Source organism: Colias croceus, chromosome 7, assembly GCF_905220415.1.
Source record: "Colias croceus chromosome 7, ilColCroc2.1".
Lineage (NCBI taxonomy): Eukaryota > Metazoa > Arthropoda > Insecta > Lepidoptera > Pieridae > Colias > Colias croceus.
The window spans coordinates 9571317-9594599 of NC_059543.1; the positions used below are offsets into that span (position 1 = coordinate 9571317).

The 23283-nt window shown below is 34.2% G+C and overlaps 1 protein-coding gene across 10 annotated transcripts in view; it reads left to right on the plus strand.

The window, feature by feature from the left end:
- The window catches only part of LOC123693459 (poly(rC)-binding protein 3), a 132190-nt gene extending 108907 nt beyond the window's left edge, over positions 1–23283 (plus strand). For 2 of the 10 annotated variants that reach the window (XM_045638573.1, XM_045638575.1), the window contains 11 exons: positions 8393–8604; positions 10432–10488; positions 10953–11069; positions 11723–11875; positions 12504–12611; positions 12936–13055; positions 14255–14356; positions 15891–15990; positions 16442–16566; positions 16997–17151; positions 18770–19858. In XM_045638573.1, the coding sequence (XP_045494529.1) occupies positions 8524–8604; positions 10432–10488; positions 10953–11069; positions 11723–11875; positions 12504–12611; positions 12936–13055; positions 14255–14356; positions 15891–15990; positions 16442–16566; positions 16997–17151; positions 18770–19049 (1398 nt within the window). In that variant the 5' untranslated portion in view covers positions 8393–8523 and the 3' untranslated portion in view covers positions 19050–19858. Of the gene's footprint in view, positions 1–7841; positions 8007–8128; positions 8268–8392; positions 8605–10431; positions 10489–10952; positions 11070–11722; positions 11876–12503; positions 12612–12935; positions 13056–14254; positions 14357–15890; positions 15991–16441; positions 16567–16996; positions 17152–18769; positions 19859–23053 lie in introns of those variants that run through there. The other 8 variants (XM_045638574.1, XM_045638576.1, XM_045638577.1 and 5 more) reach the window with 8 other exon arrangements.

Genomic DNA, 23283 nt, shown 5'->3' on the forward strand with positions numbered 1-23283 from the left:
TCGAATGGAATGTAACCCGCGATAAAATCGAAAATGTATTAATAGAAAATGGAAAAAAATAAAATGCATTTACCTAATCCCTGTTATGAAAGGTTCACAGTGGCCGCTGCCGTGCTTTGTGTTACAAAGGTAAATTGAATCTTTTATGATTGCAGCTTCCCGTTCACGACGTAAATAATGGATACACGAAACATATGAAAAGTTTTTGTTCAACAAATTTTGAATATTGTTTCAAGTCTTGAATTTTATTGCTCTAAAAGATTTTGCAATTTAATACTGCTATAAATATTTCAAATATGGTATTTTAACGTTACCACATAATATTATGATAAATCAAATTCTGAAAATGTATACTTATGCAATATGCATTACAGGCTGCCCCGGCAGAAGTTGTTAAACCCTATTGCCCCTTTTTCGGGTTTTCTCTCGCCTCTCATAAAAACCTTCCTTGTGCTTTGACAACATCTTAAATTTTCCGAATCATTAAGCTGAACAAAATAGCGAAAGATGTACCGTACCGAAAGATGACTAAAATAAGGAAACATTAGTAAATTACTAAATTGTATTAAATGAGTTGATAACGTATAGATAAGTTCGCTACTTAGGTACGTATACTTTATCGCAATCATGAAATATAATTTCCTTAACGTAAAATATTTGATGGTTGAATTGAATGTAAACGAAAAAAATATCAATCCGAAAATTATTTTGGGACAGCGATGCTTATCAAAGGAGCTCGGAAGGCTCACGAAATATGTTGGCATTAGTACAAAAGAATTTTCCTTCAACGGTCCTCCTTGAAAAGGTTCAAGTTTTCAAGAGCGCCTTACCATGAGTGATTTTACAGTACACTGTGAAATATAATTCGAAGCAAAAAATTCAGGACCATTTTTCATATTATAAATAAACGTTTTCGGATTCTTAAACAACACTCTAATATCTCATATTTATATACCTACCGACTTACAATCATAATTCTATGAAACAAAAATCATTTACCCAACAAGCTTTGTCCACTTCACGAAAAACGATATTATTAACTTTCAGCTTTTGTAAAATACTCAGCAGAAACCAACAAATATTTAATATCTAATAATTTACATCTCGACTTCATAATAACTAAACGCTTCAACGAATTTGGTGTTATATGGTAAATAAAATCTTCTAGATACGTCTATGTGATAAATCTCATTCTTCCACAAAACTCAAGCACAATTACGAAGAATATTATAAAAATTACTTAATTATTAGAGTAGTTAAAAACTAACAACATTTAGAACATGCAATTAAGTGGCATAATCAAAAGCACCTAAATTATGTATGTAACACTGAAGGGGCTCATACGCACTGGTTGCCGCGGGCTCTCGCTCCAAATTACACGGCCCAGATACTGGTCTCTTTGTCCCCAATTCTACTTTCTTATTTACACAAATAAATTTCGATATCTCCATGTTTTTCACATTCGTCTAATGTAACAAATAGTTATAGCTACCTATTCATTTCGTTTCATTACGTCGTACGCACTACGCATATTTTTCGTAAAGACTACAAAAGAAAAATAATTAAGCTACCTAACAATCAGATTATTTCCTATACAAGAATTTTTTTGCTCACAAATACGAATATCTTTTCTCACGAACAATCATTACAAAGACCTACGACGTAAATAATACTGCAACCAAACTTGTAAAAGAAAAACAAATTTTATTATAAAAATGTTCAAGCATTTTTAGTTCAATGTAAAGGACGTTTTTTGCTTTGAATAATATGAAAACGTGGAATCGATAAAATAAATTAAGAGAGCTTTTGAACAGACGGGTTTCCATTCATTGGTTTTAGATCTGTTATAAAGATCGGATTCAAATATAATAAAGTGGGTAAAGATAAGTTTTAATTGATTTAATTAAACAAAAAATTAAGACAAAAGAACCAAAGTGTATTTATTTCAAACTGTAGAGTCAAAAAAAGGATAAGTAATGTAAAATAGCTTTCAATTGTATGACTGAATTCAATTTAAACTGTAATTTACATTTTTCTGGTCAAAAATTACAATGCTTGTGCCCTGTACTTTCAAAACGTTAAATAAAAACTCACTACCAACACAGAAGTTCTTTAACAGGAAATAAGCCGTCCTTTTGAAATTGTAATTGTTTTGTTTTACACGACATCCACTCAAGAACTCTTTGACGTAGGTTGGATAAACTACAACAACACAGGCTCAATACTAAATATTGTTACTTAACACTTTTAAATGTGAATCTTAATTAAATTCTGTCTGCATTGTTTCAATTTAGCAAGCTTCACGTTATAAAAAGTAATGTTAATAAGACCCGACCTCGAGTTTAACGTTGGTTGTAAATCAAGGAGCTTTTCATTTCGGCTGAGGTGTCTGTCCATTTCTTTCCCAAACGCAACTGGCATGAGAAGAATTAAACCTGCCTATGGGTAATTATCCCTTCCTTTATTTAATATACGGCGTTCGCAGGAACGTTTTCCCCAAATAACAAATTCAATTAAAACTGAGTTATTTTTAGGTTCGTAACAAAGGAGTGTCACTGAATAATCTAAATTGAAAAAAAATGCATAATAAAAGTCTCAAAAGAAGATCCTATTTAAAAAATTAAGCTTCATTATTGCCGTTTGATATATCAATTTGAAATATCAAGTATTCACAAGGTCTTCCACCATCCAACATCTTCTGGAATTCCTCAATCGCGTCACCGCTGACTCTCTGGACTGATATGTCTAATCCGATTACTCCACTCCACAGTACGAAGCTTCGACGCGAGGGAAATATGTCTAAACACCACAATCTCTTAACAGACCGCTAACCCGCTTACAATTTCATATAAATCATACTTTATGTACAGAATCCTATCTATATATCAAAATCTTTGCTTCTAGGAATTTACTGTAGAACGCGTAGCATTATTTCGTAGCATGCAGCTACGATAAATAAAATCCTATAATATACGAGTAATGATTAAAGTGTTATAATTTTTCTATGAAACAATAAACACAAATAATGAAAGTAGTAGTTTAATCTTTGAATTTAGTTTAATTTTTAGCTAATACAATAATAGTGTAAACATACTCACGCTTAAATTAACTCCGAGTCAGCTTGTTTACTTTAGTTACGCATGTAACAAACATTTCGCTATTTGACGAGACGACATGTCAACAATGTAATATTATATTATATGTACAATATATGTATATTCGGTGAAGATATAATTCAGGTTAATTAGACGATTTCCTTTTAACATCCCATTTATGATACGAAGGTATTTCTTAAACCCTCTTTGAAGCCTTATAAGCATTTACTTGATCAACCTGCATTCATTTGATCGTATAAGATTCTCTATTAATAAATTTTGAAACCCTACACGCCTGGATAGGCGGTAGGCACGTTTTTAGTACTCGTTCATAGAGAAAATCATCGGGACCAGTCAAAAGTAAAACCATAACTAATGGCTTATTATTTGAATGATGTGTTAAAAGTACTTACTACCACCAATGTTTTTACAACAACCCGATTTTCATGTAGGAATAATTAGCCAAAATACAGATGGAAGTACCTAAAACAATGTTGTGTTATTTAAACTCGTTAAAACAACGGGTCCTTAAAATTAGTGCCAGGATTTCGGAAATTAAATCGTAAGGCTATTGGCTAAACATGTTTACAAATACGTTATTCGAACCCAAACAACCGTCGTTAATCAAAACTTCGGAATAAAATTACTTATCGTAGTCCATTATACTGAATAGGCATTAGCCAAAATTTTGTTTTACCAATACGAGAAGTACGATCCATCAATTTTCTTTCATTGTGTAAGACTGATTGCCCCATAAGGAATATTAGCTTGGATAAAACTTGCGATTGTTGAAGATTCTGTTTTATATTTGAAAGCAAAACAATTTCATACATAAACATAAAATTCTGTCACTTTTCTTTATACAAATTGTATCTTTATAAGATCGTAGTTACTCCTGAAAAATCACAAAGATATTCAAGAGTTGTGATCTCTTAGCCTTATAGATAATAATAAATATGTAAGTATATGCCATTAGGAACGAAGATTCATACCCCTTAACTAGAGTCGTGGGTCCAATGGACCCAGGTTGAGTTTTTAAAGCCTCGTTTACTCCACGGCACTTACCGCAGAACCTCCCACTGCTCAGTACCTTCCTGTAGTACGCCGGAGAGTATCCTGTGAGACAGACGTGTTCGGCTCGGTACTCTTTAGGTAGGTACTGACCTTTAGAGGGGTCCACTGGACCCACGACTATAGATACGTAACTTTTTTATTTTCGTTATTAAATTTATTATTGTATTTTTTTTAGTTTTTCGCTATGTCGAATCCCAGAAGTGTACATGTTGATAACGAAGAGATGTTAGAACAATGGTTAAATGAAGAATTGTTAAGAAATGATGAAGACTCCGATGAAAACTCAACACCTACCCGTATTGCAGAAACTAGATCAGATAATGAGTTTTCCGATGATGATGTAGATTTTGTTGTCGAGAGAGAACATGACGCGAGCTCTGAAATATCTAATTGTGAAAGTTCTGATCATTTGTGCACTAAATGCAGGGAGCCCATATGCATGACTTGAGCAAATATAATTTGTAAATCTTGCACGTAATTAGGGATTGCTATTTTTTTTATATAAGAGTTTTTAGTTTGTTTTTGTTTTTTCTAGGATGCAACATACTTTTTTTAGTTAGATAAAAAAAATTGATTAAAAAAAAATAAAAATTTTGTTGAAATTTATAATTTTTGTAAGACGCCTTTTTGTTGTGTAAGAAAACAACGACTGATTTTATAAGTGAAATTATGTTAAGTAAATAAAAGTTCTAATTGTTGATTTTTATAATATGTATTCTTTATAAACTAAAATATCATATTTTATTTAAATTTACCTAAAAAAATGCATAAATAAGTAGTTATGACCATTTCAAAATACATGGGTCTAATGGACCCACGACTATACATACGTAACAATGTTTCACGACTCTAGTTAAGGGATACCTAATATGTTCCAACCAACTTCATTAACATTCGGTATTGCAATCAACTTAACAGCTATAGTCTGCTTAGATAAAGCTATTATATTACCAAACAGATAACCTAAGCTAGACCGTATACAGCAGGCAGGAATTCGATATCTGAATTCAGCACTGCGTTTAACTGCACACACGAATTCCTGAGGTCTACAATAGAATGCTACATTACAGTGACTTAGCATCTTACGATGGATATGTTGCTTCTCAATTGATCAGCAGATTACGCCCACATATCTCAGGTCTGTATTAATAATTATTAGTTAGTAACTAGGTAGTTATATCGTAATATTCAATACCTAGTACCTACCTACATAAGAAATATTTAGTCGTCAATAGTAGAAATAAATCAAAAGGTAAATGGTAAAAGTAGTTGTTTTACAGAAAACATAATATTCAAATTAGTTTGATCCTTCACGTTTTTTAGCTTATTTTCTATTATTTAATGAAGAACAATAATTTTAATTGATTGGAATTTGATGAATATGGGTAGGTATATTATTTACGTTTCATTTATATAACAAGTAATAGAAATGGCACAGTAATACAATTTCTAATAATTAATTGTAAGAAGGGAAGCCCGCTGAATGCTTAGGCTGATTACCTAGTTCACAATAATGCTTTAATAAGCATCACTGTGTACCTAAGATTATAGTAGCACATTACCAACTATTGTTTGATTCTGTTTTAAAACATATTGTCTTTAACTATGAAATTAAACTTTATTAAATAATATAAATGCAACATGAACATCACACAAAAATTGTCGCCATTGTAAATTAATTATTCAATTGTTTTAACACTTCTGATGATACAAAAAAAATTACGGTAACAATGATCAGAATGGGGATTATAATTAATTACCTACTTATTTAACTCTCCAAATTCTTATTATATGTATAATGTATAAATGCTAGTGTTCATTAAGATTACATCTGGATAAGAAAAAACATAAATCAGAAACGGAAAGCTTTTGTTTACATTGAAATCTGCAAAACGATTAAGAAAAATAATATTTTCCCTACAAATATCCATGCCGTAGTTATTCTAAGAGATTTGCATGAACGCCACACTGGAAGATAAAACAATGAAATCCACTGACTTAATTTAAAAAGTGAGCTCTTTATATTGGAGGATTATTAACTTTAATTAGTTTAAGAAACTGCTGAGAGAGAAAGCAATTGTATATTTAAAACGAATTATCTCTTGAGTTTCTTCCTGTTCGTCTTTATTACGTGTGTTTTATCAACAAATCATATGCGAGACATTAATAGATTATTTATTAGTAAAATAAAATGTCAACCAGAAAGATATTGTTTTTCGTAAACCTTTGTAAAATATAATTTTTTGAACTAGATACCTGCACTTTTAGTATAGTGCCTACCGACGTAATTATATAACTATAATATATTCCACAATTATTTTTACACGTCGCGGACGTTGCCCTAGTATAATGAAGAGAAAGTAGAGGCTTTTACGATAATAAACGTCATAGAACGTAGAATTTATATTAATTATTAAAGTAAGCCCAAATGACAAGCGTCGTTAGGGTTTACTTAAAGTTTTAACGCACCGTCCGGGTCGCCATCACATGTCATATGGAGGGATTTTGTTCTGAATAAATTGTAGTCCACGTTAACCGTTGTCATGCGATTATCTCGTCATATGGAGGACGGGTAATTATATTTTTATAATATCGTAACATACCCGCATAATCCAGTATTAAAAGTAAAGAAAAAATCAAAGCCTATTTCTCTGTAACTCTATGAGATAATGTAATGAAAACTTGTTAAACATATTATTTTACAAATTAATACATCCACTGTATTACAATATTATGTAGAGTGTAGGTATAATGTAATGCGAGCGTTGCTGCAGTTATGACTAGCTTATAACCAGTATATTATTATTAGTCTGTGCTATAACATATTATTTGATACAGGGTTCCTACCTGTATTCACTAAGAGACTTTTCCCTCAAATCTCGGATAAAAGACATAACACAAATTTCCTCGAGGAGATAAGTTTGTTTTGAAAAATTTATTTGAATTCCACGAGAAGACGTCGTTAGATACACTTCGCTTGTGATCCTTCAGCGTACAAACAAGAAATGAAGCAGTCCATTAGTGTGGAGATCCTCGCTCGAAAACACCCTGCATTTTTAACAAATATTTATAGCAACGTCTCCAGCTAGGTAGGTACCTACTGAGACCCTTTCAGTTACGTAATATAAGTGATATAATTACACTAAGTTTCTCGGCAACATTTGTAAGCATATAAATAAATAATGCTAAGCATAGAATACATCGTTAAGAAGTAATTGAATAATATTATGAATTTTGAGCAAGTTTTGAGTGCTACTCTTAGAGAAATGTACCTACATTAAATAATTATTCCTTGCAATCATAATAACAAAAAAGAAAGAAAACCTACCATGAAAGAGCTATAATCTAAACGGGACGAGAATAGCGATAAACTTAATTATGATGATCAACAACACAAAATGAAAAATAATAATTACAAAATCAATTAACATGATCAAAATCAATTAAATAAATTCAATCCAAAAAAAACATCATCAATATTCAATGCCGACGTAGATAGGTACTCATAAATTCCTTTTTCATGTTTTGCTAAGATGTTTTGATTAGGTATCCATAGTCTGTCAAACCGTTTCATCGAGGTTTCATCTGACAGCTAAATGTAGTCTGTGCAACTGAATCTGTAGTGTCTATAGCACATAAATGACAACGTCACTCGTCAGTAAAGAAAAGACATTGAACTAACTTCACACCGACGCGTCATCTGCGTCGGATTTATTAGTTTTATATATATTTTGTGATTATAAAAATTGTGATAAGTGTAATTTTATACACAATCGGGTGATAATATTAGTGTTAAGATTTGTTATGTTATTGTTACACGACGCAATACTTTACGAGGTAAGAAAGAAGAAAGCTTTCTCGTGAAAAATTGTTTGGGATCTCGGGATCGATAACCCGGGCCGTCTAGCCATGAGGCGCAACGCTAAGGTTATGTCGCTAGCCAGTATCAGAGTTCAAGTAACGGTTCTTCGGGCCGGTCTGAATCGGCTCGCGTTGCAACCACAGAATCCGGTCGTACCTGCGATCAATTAGATCGAAATAGTGTTTAGAACCTCATTAGCAGCCCTCATTCCGTTGCGCTTCTTGCCAATAGTCACTGTAAATAAATAAATAATACTTAAAACATAGCTTTGCTTTTAAATACGAAGAGTGCACATACCCTATACCTTTAGAACGCTCGACACCTGTGAACTTTCCTTTTGAGATGTGCGCCTGTTTTCCAGCTTACCCTGCCTGCAGTGCGTGCCAAGAGCCCCAGAGTCCCAGCCATTAGATTGAGTGGAGTGTCCCCTGCCCACACGTAGCCCTGTACGCAGCCAAAATTCCACGAGATACAACGGATACCTCCTCCAGCATGGAACTGGAGAAAGCCCCTTCTCTCCATGAGGAAGACTCCAAAGTTACCCTCACTATCAGACTGATTATGCAGGGGAAGGTAAGGAAACAAAAATTAACAATAAAATTATTGCAAATTGGCATTTTCATGTGGTTGTGTTTTTGTTATCTTTCTAAATTATGTTATTTACCTTCTTCTAAAGTAGTTTCTATTAGAATAAACCCTCACAAAGCATGTTTAAACTTTTTCATTATATTACGTAGCATTTGATGTAATTTGCTTTAGTAAACAAATTTCTATCATACACTATGAAAACCTTATATCATCATATCTTGAATATGATTACATTCATATTTTATGTAGACTAATTAACATTTTTTTTTTTATTTTATAAATTTAGAATTTATGAAGTAGGTACCTATTGTAAAGATTAAAAACAAAAATTGACATAAGGATTTAATATTTATTTAGTTTTACAGAATATTAATAACTCAGGCCCCGGAACTACAGACACAATAGAAAATCTATTGTGTCTGGGACCAATACGGCCGCTTGGGGCTCAATGGGTTAAAAGACATAACAAAGAGTATTTATGTTTTTCACATTATTATCCATAAAAAGCACAGTTTCAATGAAATTTTTAAGAGATTCATAGATTTAATTATTTAATCAAGTCATTTTGTTTTCTCTTTGATTGTATTAATATATATGACAAGGGGAGAAAGTTATAGTAACAGTAAATTAAGATTTACGTTTACCTTATAGTTTATTAAGCGATGAATAAACTATTGAACATATTTTATGTATTTAAAATACAAATACCTATTACTTAATCATAATTTAATATAATGTTATACATTATATTTCATGTGATCAAGAAAATTATTTCTTATATTATTTCTTTGTTGAATGAAAGAAAGAAAATCTCAATCCAATTTATACAAAAGCCAAGTCATACTATATAGAAATCAGATCTCATATAATCAGATTAAATAAAACTAAACATTCCAAAGAATTGTTTATACTAGTTTTCATTGCTTTGAATAATTAGATATTATCACTAATGAATTCTTTTGTTCATAATGTAAAATTCTGAAATAATTTAAAATTTATTAGCCTGATTACATATTAGTCATTCATTATATGCAAAATTTATTACCATCACAAATAAAGCTGATGTCCGTGCAAATAAATTTCTCGCTCATCATAAGATATATTGATGCTAGTACTTCCCTATAGGATAAGATTAGATATTTACTTTTAATTGGCCGTAATCCAATACAAAGTATTCTTGGCACTCAGCCAGTCATTAGCACTTGTTCTGTTCATCAAATATGTCGATTTGTATCTTTTTGTTATTTACACAATGAAATTTTTTATTTATGTTGCAACTCAGCTTACACAACTTCTCATATTTTCTACAATTTAGTAGTTTCATGAGAACCCCCAAGCATGCTCTTTGCTATTTTTATATTTAACTATCACTACAATATCCGTACAGTTGCACATATTTTCAATTTATAGTATTCTAAAATGTATCATGTTATTTTTGTCTAAGTTCTTTGAACTCATGTGCACTTGCGTCTTGAGTCGTCGATTTTGCTCCGCTATTTGTGTACAAAGATTCGCGGCTTTGACGCCTAGACAAACGCATTTACATTGGCCGCATACTGTCGGAGTCAGCTGGCTGCGACGCCAGGAACTGACTGATGTCTACAATGCAGTCAATAAAACTGTCCTCATGCATCCCTGACGCGTCTATAAATGCAAAGACTCGACTTGCTCGTGCTATTGTTGGATCTTAGAGGCGACTCTTTTGTACGTTATAAATCTCAAGCTGTTGAATTAATTACGTATGCATTTGCGGTGCGTTGTTTGCCAATAGTGTGAAATGCATATTTCATTAACCCGCTTTTTTATTTACAGGAGGTTGGCAGTATTATTGGGAAAAAGGGAGAAATTGTAAAGAGATTTAGAGAAGAGGTGAGTCATTTTAATTTATTTTTAAATGCCCATTACAAATAGATTAACTAATTGGTTTTATTGTTTAAATATATTTACCCATATGCAGAGGGCGTATTTCGCGATACGCCGATTATATGCATCAGTAATTATTACTTCACATCCATATTATTGTGCCATCATTTTCTACTGCTAGAAATAAACAAAATTTAACCTAAACATGAATTCTCAAATTTCAATAAACAATAAAAAAGAAGTCATGTTAAGTTGCCCATTGTTGTACAATTTCTTTTTTGTGTCATATTTACCATAAATTATTTACTGTTTTTATGACATGCATGTGAAATCTTAACGCCTTTCACGACGTCTTTTACAATACAAAGATGGGTAGCATAATATCTATGAATAGGCGAAATGTATTCAGTGTTTTTATATATCAGATATAACTAATTTGTTTGCTAAATGTTTGTATTAAATTGTTTCAGTCTGGAGCTAAAATCAACATATCCGATGGATCGTGCCCAGAACGCATTGTCACTGTCACTGGCACTACAAGTGCTATATTCAAAGCATTTACACTTATCTGCAAAAAGTTTGAAGAGGTAATTATTATCTTTATTATAATATAAACATAAAAAACAACAAAAATCATAATTAATCCCTCTGCCCTCGGAATCACAGACACAATAGAAAATCTATTATAAATAAATAAGTAGGCTAGTAGATCAAGTGCCACTTATTCAGTCAAGGAAATACTTACATACTTGGTTTAAAACCAATTAAGTTTCGCTACAATATTAGATCTTATGTTAAATTATAACAACATTTATTTTTTGCCATAAGAAACAACTATTCTCACCAATTAAAAAAGAACAGGTTTCAATCAGATTATTTAATGATAAATTGATGCAAAGTTTAAATCAAAGCTGTCACTGTTTGATATATTTATAACAGGTTATTTGCATAATATTAATTATTTCCTAATTTATAATACACCTATTCCATTTTTTTTTATTGTATTTAGCATCACAAAAATTAACCTTGCTTGAAATGATAATCTCTACCTATATGTACTCTTTTAGTATGTATTAAGTCTTAATCTGTTGGCTGCTTTTCACTTGTCACGTAAATAATATTTACATATTAAATTTAAATGTTTTAAATATTATATCAATTCAAGTTTTTTTTCTGTTTGATAACATCACAACAAAAAAAACATATTTCTATATATTTATCGTAAATAACATCGTTGCAGTGGTGCTCGCAGTTCAATGAAGGTGGCGGTGGCGGGTCGCGCGCACCGATCACGTTGCGTCTCATCGTGCCCGCGTCGCAGTGCGGCTCACTCATCGGCAAGGGCGGCTCCAAGATCAAGGAGATACGTGACGTCACGGGGGCTAATATACAAGTAATTTTCATTTATTGATAGACTAGCTCGCACAGCTAGAACTAGACTAGCTTGTCCAGGATTGATCGGGAAAAAATGTCCTAATATATAGCCTATAGATCTAGGCCTATATAGGGTAGATATTCATCAGGGATAATGTAGGACTCTTAATAGTAATTTTTTTTTATTGGTCCAGTAATTTAGGAGTCTATTCAATGCAAACAAACAATCAAACATTTTCTATTTATAATATTAGAGTAGAAGAAGACATATTATGAAAGTATATAAAAAGTACCACATAAATCGATACGATTGGATTGTGATGCAAAATTGTCTGAAGCCAAACTCTGCCTACGCGTCTTTTAGGCAGAGTTGTCTTATGAGCGAAACAATAGATTTTGAACATTACTGCCATGAAATAAGGTATTAATTTCAATAAATGATGTCTACAACGCCGCCTGGATACTTTAGCAACTTTTTAATACGAAATTTTGTTTTGTCCATGATGTAAAAGTCTCATACTGTGTTGTTGTTAGTCTATGATGACAATAAGCATTAGAAAAAAGAATCCAATAAAAAGTGCCCAATTATGAAACCCAATACAGTCCAATAGCCAATAATGTATGTTTATGAACATATTATATTGCAGGTTGCAAGTGAGATGTTGCCAAACTCAACGGAAAGAGCAGTTACAATCAGTGGCACTTGTGATGCGATAACACAGTGTATTTATCACATTTGCTGTGTTATGCTTGAGGTAAGAATATTCACCAATAAATATATATTAAGTAAGAAATTCATATAATAAATTACTGTGTGTGTGTAGGTAGTCAAAGAAATGTAGCAATTAATTGTGTTAGAATAATATGGAATCCAACATGTAAATAAATGTTATATTGCATAAAAAATAATTTGGTTAAGCACTCTGATTCATTGTAAATTAAATATAGACTATGTACAACGAAATTTGATATTGATTAAAGTCACAATGTGTTTGGAAAATCTGTTCAAAGTTTTATAATTTAAATATTAGAATGAAAGTTCTGTATAGTTAGCTACATCATGGTCAAAAATATTCCAGAGCCCACCAAAAGGAGCGACAATCCCATACAGGCCAAAGCCGAATGTGGCCGGGCCAGTGATATTGGCCGGAGGACAGGCATACACCATACAAGGAAACTATGCTGTGCCTGCGCAAGATGTAAGTTTTTATAGAATTTATTTGTTTTTAAATGTGCGTTTTATGTCCTAATATTTTAATCAGAAGTGAGCAATTATTTGGTGAAACACCAACCAACATCACAGATTTTAGGTTTAGGTTATTGGAATGTAATAAATGATGAAATTGAAAAATTTGTAAAACAAAAATATTACAGGTTCAGTATTTTATTCATTATTACATAAAGGCTGAGTAATGAAAGGCACTCTTTATTATTATGTTAGGGTCATCATAATCATCAATATCACTCACATCACAAGTCATCATTTATTTTCTGCTATTTATTGTAAAGACGCGGGTACCTATTTTCTTTCCTTATAAAACTTTTGGACCACAGATACTAGTACAATATGTAAGGCAAAAGAGGTAAGATCAGGAAATAGAGTTTGATTTTATAACAATGAGCTGTGCTAGAATTATATGATACATACTGTGAAGTTTTTGAGTACAAAGAACCAGAAATTTTTTAAAACATAGTTGAAAAATCATAAGAAAAGTATATTTTTTTGTGTTTTGAAGTTTTGTACAAACATTTAAATTAAAAGAAAACTCAATGTTTGACTCGTGTTTCAATTTCGTTTAAATATTCCTGCATTAAAATTTTATAAAATAAGTTGAATGTAGGTTGCTCTACTCCATTTCAAAATAGAAACAACTTAATCTTTGTTAAGTTTTTCGAAATATCTTGAGTGCAGCTGACACTGTCGGTATATTTGGAATGTAAGCAATTATTAAATTTCGACGCCCCCAGTTGTATAGGCTGCAGTGTACAGTACAGTAAAGTACAGGTGTGTTAGGTAAACGAAGCCACCGTTCAAAGAAGTGAAATAGGGTGCAGTCGGAGCACAGGCAGTTTGTAGCTAATCGACTCCACCAATCAAAAGAGTGGGATAAAAGTATTGAAATGAGAGGCCTAGGACCATTCAATCGAGTGGCATAGGCCGCAACCAGTATACAGGCAGGGTGTTAGCTAATCAGAGCCGCCATTCAGTCGAGTGGCAGGCCGCAGTGATACAGGCAGGGTGTTAGCTAATTGATGCTACCATTCAAAAGAGTGGGATAGGACTATTTAAAAGAGTGAAATAGGAATATTGAAATGAGTGGCATAGGAGCATTGGATCGAGTGGCATAGGGCGCAGTGTAGAGGCAGGGCGTGGCTAAGCGTGTGTGCGCGTTGGCAGGCGGTGTGCGCGCCGGTGTTCCCCCTGCTGGAGATGAAGCCGCCCCTCGCGGGCGCGCTGCCGCCGCACCACCTGCTGCCGCCGCCGCTGCACGACCACCTTGTGAGTGCCCGCCGACCTCATAGACCCCGCGACCCCCGCGACCCCCGCGACCTAACCACCTCGCTAACTGCTCTATGACTATTTGACGCTCGATGTTCTCTCGCGTGTATTGATAGGGATAGGGATACGATTAGGGATAAAACACGTTGAAACTAAAATTTATATTATTGAATTATTAAATTGTCGTGAGTTTCAATTGGTATGTAGAAGAGAAATGTTGATATAATAATTCTGGGTACGGAATTATTATTCGAGACAAACAAAATAAAATAATAAAATACTTTTCATAGTTATTGGTATCATTAAGTTAGAAGCATAGGACCGTAAATATTTTTTAATTATAGTTTACAATGTATAGTCGTAATCATAGTACGCTTGAAATTATTATATTGCAAAGGAACCGCGTTTTACTCTGACTCGTGTTTCAAACAAATTACGAAGAACAAGAACATACGGCGTAAATACTCATTTAGTAACTATCCAAGTATCCCCCATATTGTTATGTAAATACCGGTATTAGAAAAACTAGTAAAATGGATCTATGAGGTTGTGTGGTATGTTGAGTGCATATTTTGATTGGTGCTGCCCCGGTTGCCCACAAAATGGATGTTTGGTACCAAAGCCCCCGTAGACAGTCCCTGTGACTAAATTAATAGACTTAGTTGTCCCGGTGATGTGGTCCACAGTTGTAATTTATTGCGCTGCAACCCCGTGCTTCTAGGATCATTAATAATCCTTTATATTTATTGCACGAGATCCCTGTGCCTAGTATGTAGAACCATCCTTTAGACAGCTTTTTGTTCTTTTCAGCACTATAAGCATATTATAGGATTACATGTTTATTAATTATATAGAATATTATTATTATTATATTCACCGTAAGCTTTATCTGTTTGTTTTCTGGCATCGCCGTGACAAATGCTTTTACGTTATCGTCTATTCACTCGCGTTTTGATTATGTAATAATCATATAAGCATTCCTCTATTGCACCTGTTCTTTACTTTGCCTTTACCTCACCTTGTTCCACTGTTTTATTTTTGCTCCTCAATGATTAACATCCTCAGAACATTGAGCGCATGACTGTTATGCGATTAAATTTCGTTGTTAGATTCATCAAGTCATGTATCCTACTGTTGTCGGTGCATAAATTAGGGCAGCACCACTCCTTAGCTCACAATGTGGTTGAAAATATAAAAATGAGCCGAGAACACATACTATCCAAATATCCAAATTGAACCTTCCTTTTACAGTTAGCTGATTTGTTGGAGATATTAGAAATGTAATAAGTTCAAAAATTTAAGGACAGAATATATTTTGTATTTACTACTATATTTTAGTGTCGTTTTTACCCAGGTATCCTATCCAGCGATCCCATCCCGGCCATGTCAGAAGAAACGAAAACAAGCAGCTGAAGCTCTTTAACGTAAAAAAGTCATGAAAAAAATGGGAACTCTTGTTTCCGCGCATATTTTAAACTGTGTAAAATGTAATCAATTGAAAATATAGATATTTTATCAATTGGATCGTTTTTAGATGGGTGGATTGGCGAAATCTCCACTTGCTGGTTTAGCTGCTCTTGGCCTGGGAGGTCTTGCACCGGCCAACGCGAGTGGCCTCAATCCTGCAGGTAAGGGTTAGTTCTATCCAGATACTATTTCTATCGTTGGGTTTTGGCTTCACGTCTGTAAGATGCTTCATTTGTATTTGTAGGCATTTATTATAAATTTATTCGACTATAAAACGTGTGTCTTATTATTTTGTGCGTATTTATGCGAATGTGTTTGCTTTTCCTCTATAGTCTATGTTATTATAAAAATGTGCTTTTATGACTGGGAATGTTAGGTTGATGGCTGTGTTGATCTTATCTAATTTATTTTATTGGTGTATAAATTTTGAGGTTTCTTCTTTATTGAATAAAAAGTTAATAAAGCAAACACTAGGAAAACAAAATATTAAACAAAAAAACGTGTGTCTACTGTCTACTCTTCTTTGAACCTGCTCGAATTGAAAATTTCACGTGTAAAATAGTTATTTTGTGGACAATTTTGTTTCATAAAATAAACTTTCATAATATGCACGAACAGCACTAGCTGCGCTGGCGGGTTCGCAGCTGCGCACGTCGAACCAGGGCCGCAACCAGCCCGCCTCCAACCAGCAGTCGCACGAGATGACCGTGCCCAACGAGCTTATTGGCTGCATTATTGGCAAGGTGGGTGGTTGCAAATGTATTTAACTCTGTATAAAACAATTCAATTTGTGTCAAACGAATAAGCATTTCTATTTAAATTCAAATTCAAATTATATTTATTTGCAAGAATGTAGTTACTTCCACTAATTAAAACGTCACTTGTAACCATTTCAGAAAGTTGTTTCTGAAATGTTTATAAGTTAAGTACCTATTTAATAACTTTTCTCTTTGAAAATTTTTTAAGCCAATTGATATGTTTCTGTAAATAATAAATACTTGTAATTTTGCTATAAAACTAATGTTGACTACCGCACACAAATTGACATCCCTTTGTACCATCCCTATAAATGTCGCCCAATACGTCAATTTTAATTTTGTCATAAAAATAATGTTGACCTTCATACAAACTACCGTAAATGCTCTTCAAGTCGACACTTGTAAAACCTTCCAGGGCGGCACCAAAATCGCGGAGATCCGTCAGATATCGGGCGCGATGATCAGGATATCGAACTGCGAGGAGCGCGAGGGCGGCTCCACCGACCGCACCATCACCATCACCGGCAACCCGGACTCCGTCGCGCTCGCGCAGTACCTCATCAACATGAGGTGCGTACCCCACACACCCCACACACCCCACACACCACACCATACACTAACACCGACACTAACCCCTCTCAACTAACCCCACTACCGAATCCCCCGATTTGATACTGAAATTTACCCCGATTCATTTTTAAACCTAGATCTCATTTTATCGCTCCTCGCTCCCCGATTTGTAATACTAGAGGTTACCTGATCACGTCCGTTTTATATATGCCTAGTCCGCCTCGAATTTTTTGACTCTATCCCTTGATTTTCCTTTAATTTTTCTGTACCTTGGCTGGGGCGTTTCGAAGTGCGTTTGTAGATCGGTGAAAATTAACCTGCAATCCGAGATGACGCGTGGCTTTTAAAATAATAATCGTATTCGTACTAACCAATTAGATTTTACAAAAAAAAATTGACAATTATATTAGAATCTACATATCGATATATTTATGAATGCGCGTTTTACCAACGTTAACGTCTTGTACCCAAAATATTCAGCAATCATGTACCATGATCGGTCTTAAATTATGACGAAATATCATTTCAGTATGAAAAGTTAACAAGAATCCATGAAATGAAATCCAATCAGATTGAATAAGAATAATACGATGTTCAGAAGACATACTAAATGAGTTTCAACAAGTAAATAAACAATTATTCTTATTATTTTGTTATAATTTAATGTAATTTAATAGCAAATGTTGATTTGATATTCGATTTGTTGATTGTATTTATTATTGTTACATATATGTATCATTGATTATTTATCGAAATTGATAATATCTTTAGTTTATGCGTTTTGTAAAATAACTCAACTAAATACATTTATAAAACTGTACAAATCACTATGTTTGTTTCATTTTAAAAACCTTTTCTAATTAATTTCAATAATGCTTATAAAATTATATGAAATATCAAAAAGTAAAAATATTTAAAGAAAATATTGGACATTACTCTGAATGTCTGAATATAAAAGAATAAAAAATCATAAACAATAATTTAAACATCCAATAATCACGTTACGGAACTTAAATTGATAGATATTGACTAATAATAATAATAGAAAGTACGGTCGTCTCGGATCGATAGTGTAGAATGAGAAGTTCCGCCTAGTTCTTTAGTTTGTTTCCTTCAATAAAAACAATGGAAACTGAGCATAAATATATTTAGTTTATTGACGATTAAATCGATGAAAATAATGACTAATGCCTAGGGATTAGTCAGATATTTTAACGAAACTAATGTGTTATTGTTGCTTTTTAAATAAAAATATTCTATTTCATAAGGCAAATAATACAGACTTTAATAAATTTGCAGAGGATTAAATATAATAAAAGCAAAAAGAACAACTTTCGATACTATTATTAATCAAATATATCGGTTACCATAGCACAGTGCAGCTCGGATATCTTTAATCGATATTTCAGATAGTGCTTCAAAAATAAAATATGAATTATTAGAAGGAGTAAGTTGATGCCAAAAGTTTCAAAAGATGAGGCAAATGTAAATTTAGACAAGAAAATAAAACGCGATAAATAGACAATAGCGTAGAAAGAGCTAGGCGGCAGTCGTAAGAGTAGGTCGCATTCGAAGCGTCCCGCGGCCCGCCTGACCGCGTGTTCCTGTCCCGCCCCAGTGTGGAGCTGCAGAAGGCGAATCTCGAGGGGGGGTCGAGTTCGGGCGGGAACACGAGCCCGCTCGCGTCGGCCATCCCGCTGGCGCAGTTGCTCAGCAAGAGCGGGGCGCTCGGGGCCCTCAGCTCGCTGTCGGCGCTGGGCGGCCTCACCGACCTGCTGGGGGGCGGGCCCGCGCCCGTGCAGACCACCGGCGTGCACCGCGCGCACAAGCCCTTCCGCCGCCAGGACGACGAGCCCGCCAAGACCTCCAAGGAGCGCAACAAATACAGCCCCTACTAGGAGCGCTAGAGTTGCGGTCTAGCTCCCCGGCCCCCGCACCCTGTACACTGTATGGATGCGGCTTAGCTTGTGGCTCAAGTGACGGATCACAATAAAACAATTCGAGTCTAGAGTCGTAATAGTGAATCGAGAATGCAGTGATATATAAATATCGCATAAAAACAATATATCGTGGTCCAAAGAGTGTTCTATTTTTTCAAGAAACTACAATTTTAAGCGTTCTATATAGTGTACATAGTGCAGGAGTAATGAAATGGTTGGTCACTTTAATGTCGTTCGGGATTGAATTATGAGACTTGCGAAGTGTGAATTGTAATCTACATAATTGATTCCTAATTTTTTATGTTCTGAGCGCCGTCAAATACGCGCCTCGTGAGGTTAGCTGTCAAAAAGTATGTGTAGATTCGCAACTTCGCGACGGCCGTTTTGTTCTAAGATTAGACGTATTGAAATTTTTTTAGTTTAGTCGAGCTTATAATTAACAAAAATGTTTGAGCTCAAGTTATTACACGAATGCTCCGAAACTCGCAGTAAGTAGAGCTTTTGGCTCTTTAAAACTTTTGTATGGCTCGCAATGAGTCTGTGAGTAAAACTAAAAATTTGCATTAGTTTGAGCGTGTATTTAAAAAGCGATGTTATTGTATGACGTATAACATGTCTAACTTGATTAATTAGTTATATTTATTATCATAATCAGTAGCTACCTACGGTCAGTCAAGAAAGGAATATTTGCGCATAAAATCATATCTAGAAAATATTATAAATATTAAATACTTTTCAGTATTAACAAATTTTTAATGCAAACTTACATTTTTTTTTTTATGTTATGGGATAGCAAACGAGCAGACGCGTCGCCTGGTGTTAAGCGATACGCGCCGCCCATAAGCATCCACTCCACTGGGAAGTGGATGTGTTGCTGTCCTCAGGAAAGGGGAAGGATATAAAAGAGGGAAATTGTTAGGGATAACTTGGAGAATCCTTAGCTAGCAGCCGGTTTTTTAGGTATTTATAAGTGCTCTTTTTGAAGGTCTCCATGTTATAAGAATTGGGGAATACTGTAGGTGGTAGGTCGTTCCATAGTTTTACAGTTCGCGGGAGAAAATTTCGCGTAAAACGAACTGTGGAACTCCGCCAGCAGTCGAGGTGGTGAGGGTGGAACTTATTTTTCTGGCGGGAAGTGCGATAATGAAATTGGGCGGGTGGGATTAGACCAAAAAGTTCCTCAGAACACTCCCCGTAATAGATTCTGTAGAAAATACAGAGTGATGCGATATCTCTTCTAAGCGAGAGCGGATCGAGCTTATTGGAGATTTTTGGGTCGTCAATGATTCGAGTTGCCCGACGTTCAATTCGGTCCAAAGGAAGAAGTTGGTATTGAGGGGCGCCAGCAAACAGATGAGAGCAATATTCCAGGTGTGGACGAACCTGTGCCTTGTACAAAAGGAGTAGATGAGCTGATTTGAAATACTTCCTCGATCTGCTTAGTACACCCAACTTTTTTGAAGCTAGTTTAGCTTTATCTTCTAAATGAACTCGAAATTGAACGTCACTCGATATTTGGATGCCTAGGATTCCAATGCTCGGTGAGATATTAAGAGGACATGGACAATATTGCACGTGTGAGCATTGTATATAAAACTATTATATATTACTTTGCATTTTTTAAAACGAACAAATACAGCTAGTTGTAAATTTCACTTGTGATAGAAACGCGATTAGTTTTCTATCTATTACTGAACGCAATATCATATTATTATAACTCATCTCTGATACTGGAGCGTACAGTTCCTACATTATGTCGTTTTACATTTATAATTGTGCTATTATTATATATAATTATTAATGTATATATTTTTATACTTTCTTGGCTGATCGTAACTAGATTCTCACTTTATAGTCGTTTGTGACTAAAGTCATAGTTTTCGATATCGCTGTTAGGTGATGACGAATTTGAACTGAACTCATCCAAAGAAGTCGAGATGTTTCATAAGTCCAAAAGGACACGCAGTTTTATTTAGTTTTAAGTATAAAGTCTTATTTCAACGTATTTATTATATATGAAATTATCTGACCAAGGAAGAAATGGAAATCTCTTTGTTGAAAAGGAACGGTTATTAGATGTGAATATTGTAAGATATACTTATGTCTGAATATAAGTCCAATACTATCGATAAAAGGTTATTATGTTAACTCAAAAACGATAATGCAATAAACAAGGCAATAATGATACCATTTATCTATTCACTTGGTTGTAAAATACTAATGTTATACATGAAAATATGAAGTAATTGAACATTTTTCAAATCAACATCCAGTCATTTCTTACATGTCAATTGTCTTGCAGAGACAATAAAAATGAGTAAAGGCAAATATTTTCGTTATTATTAAATCGAGGACAATCAAAAGTAATATGACTTACAATGACTAGGGATCGTGACAATAGTAGTAATATACATAAGGAAAGCTTATAGGCTGTAAAATTTACAGAGCGCTTCGTATTAGAGTCTAAATGAGCCGAACTACAGGGTGTATAGTAAAGACATCAAACTATACTTCATTAAATTAAATGGATATGGCATTTGTGAGGCATTAAGGTATTACTGCAAAGTAATTTAGTATTTTATGGATGTTATGACCAAAATTGTATTTTGTAATACGAATATAAACGTAATACAACTTTCTGTTCTTTAGTTATCTGTGGCGGGTTGAAGAGAAATCAATTTTTATTTATACAATATGACAAAGTGTTTTACAGTTGAATCATTTAAAGTATATTGAAGTATCGTTTGGTGACTGCAAGTACATGTTGACTCTGATTATTTTTAAATTAAAGATTGTAGTTTGTATTGAAATAGTTTAGAAATATGAAGATACGGTTGCCGTAAATATTTTATATTTATATCAATCCATTATAATAGAACAAGTGGTTTGGTTGGGTCTCGTTTATAATATAATTATTTTTTTTTAATAAATTGGCATTGGTATGGCATTTTAACATTTTATTTATTAATTTTGAAACCACTTTTTCTATTGTAAAGGGGAATGATTTGCTGTTTATTACATAAATCGATCTTTTTCTTATCGTAAATAACACTAATGTTTATCTCTTATATTCACTTAATAATAGTTTTATTATTATCGTGTGTTTGCACAATGATTGAGCTGATTCAAATTTTTACATTATTTATAATGGTATTAAGAAAAATTCATATAGAGTTAGAACGGAATATTTTGTATTCCGATGAGTAAAGGCAAGCGAAGTCACCCGAGTTAGTGTGCATTAGATCGTTAGCGTTAGATAGTCGTGCCTTCGCGTTGCCTTTACCTCATCCGATAAGTTAGAACTAACATAAAATCGAGGTCCAATTCGAACGTGTTTAACATTAGATGTAGATGTGACTAAAAGCAGATTATTTGCCTGCCAATGTAATTTTATTTGTAATAAAAATCATGTTATTTTTAAGGTAGTAGACATTTTCATAACTTTTCAGGAATCTTATTACTCGCTAGTAAATTTAAGGAAAGATATTGTTTTTAGTACATACTTAATAAAATCATAACGACAATTGTGTTTTCATTTCCCTCTGACTAATGCGTGTATTCGTCAAGCACAGGTTAAGTGTTATAATGTAAATGTAAAAGACTCCTTCAAGACCCACGCCATTTCCTGCCTACTCAGGCACAAACACTTCCCGTGATACCTGAAATGCTGAATTTTGGTTCACCGAGAACCCACATCCTACAGCTCACCGGATCACCCACATCCCGGTAAGACGTTTCCTTTACATTTTAATTTGCGTCCTAGTTATATCCATTAATCTGATCACGCTAATCTTTTAAATCACATCGACACCGATTCAATTCTCCTACACCAGTTCGATCCATCCAATGCAGTGTTATCACTAGACGTGTTCTCGACGCCGCGTGCGGCATCGTTAGATTTTTAGATTCACTATGTCTATCGGAGGTAACCCGTTGATGTTCGAACGGCGCTGGTGTTTCAGGATCACGATGGAGACTGCCGGCCTGCCGCTGCCCGGCTACCACTACATCGCGCCCAACCACATAGTGAAGGCGCCGATCCATTGAATGGGGCTGCGCGGCGGGGGGGGCCCGCCCGCGCCCCCGCCGCACGCCCCGCCCCCCGCCCCGCCCCACGCAGCTCTCACTCCCATCTACTTCTTCAAGTGACACGATCCAACGCGCGAACAAAAAATGTCTCTGGGGGGAAGCG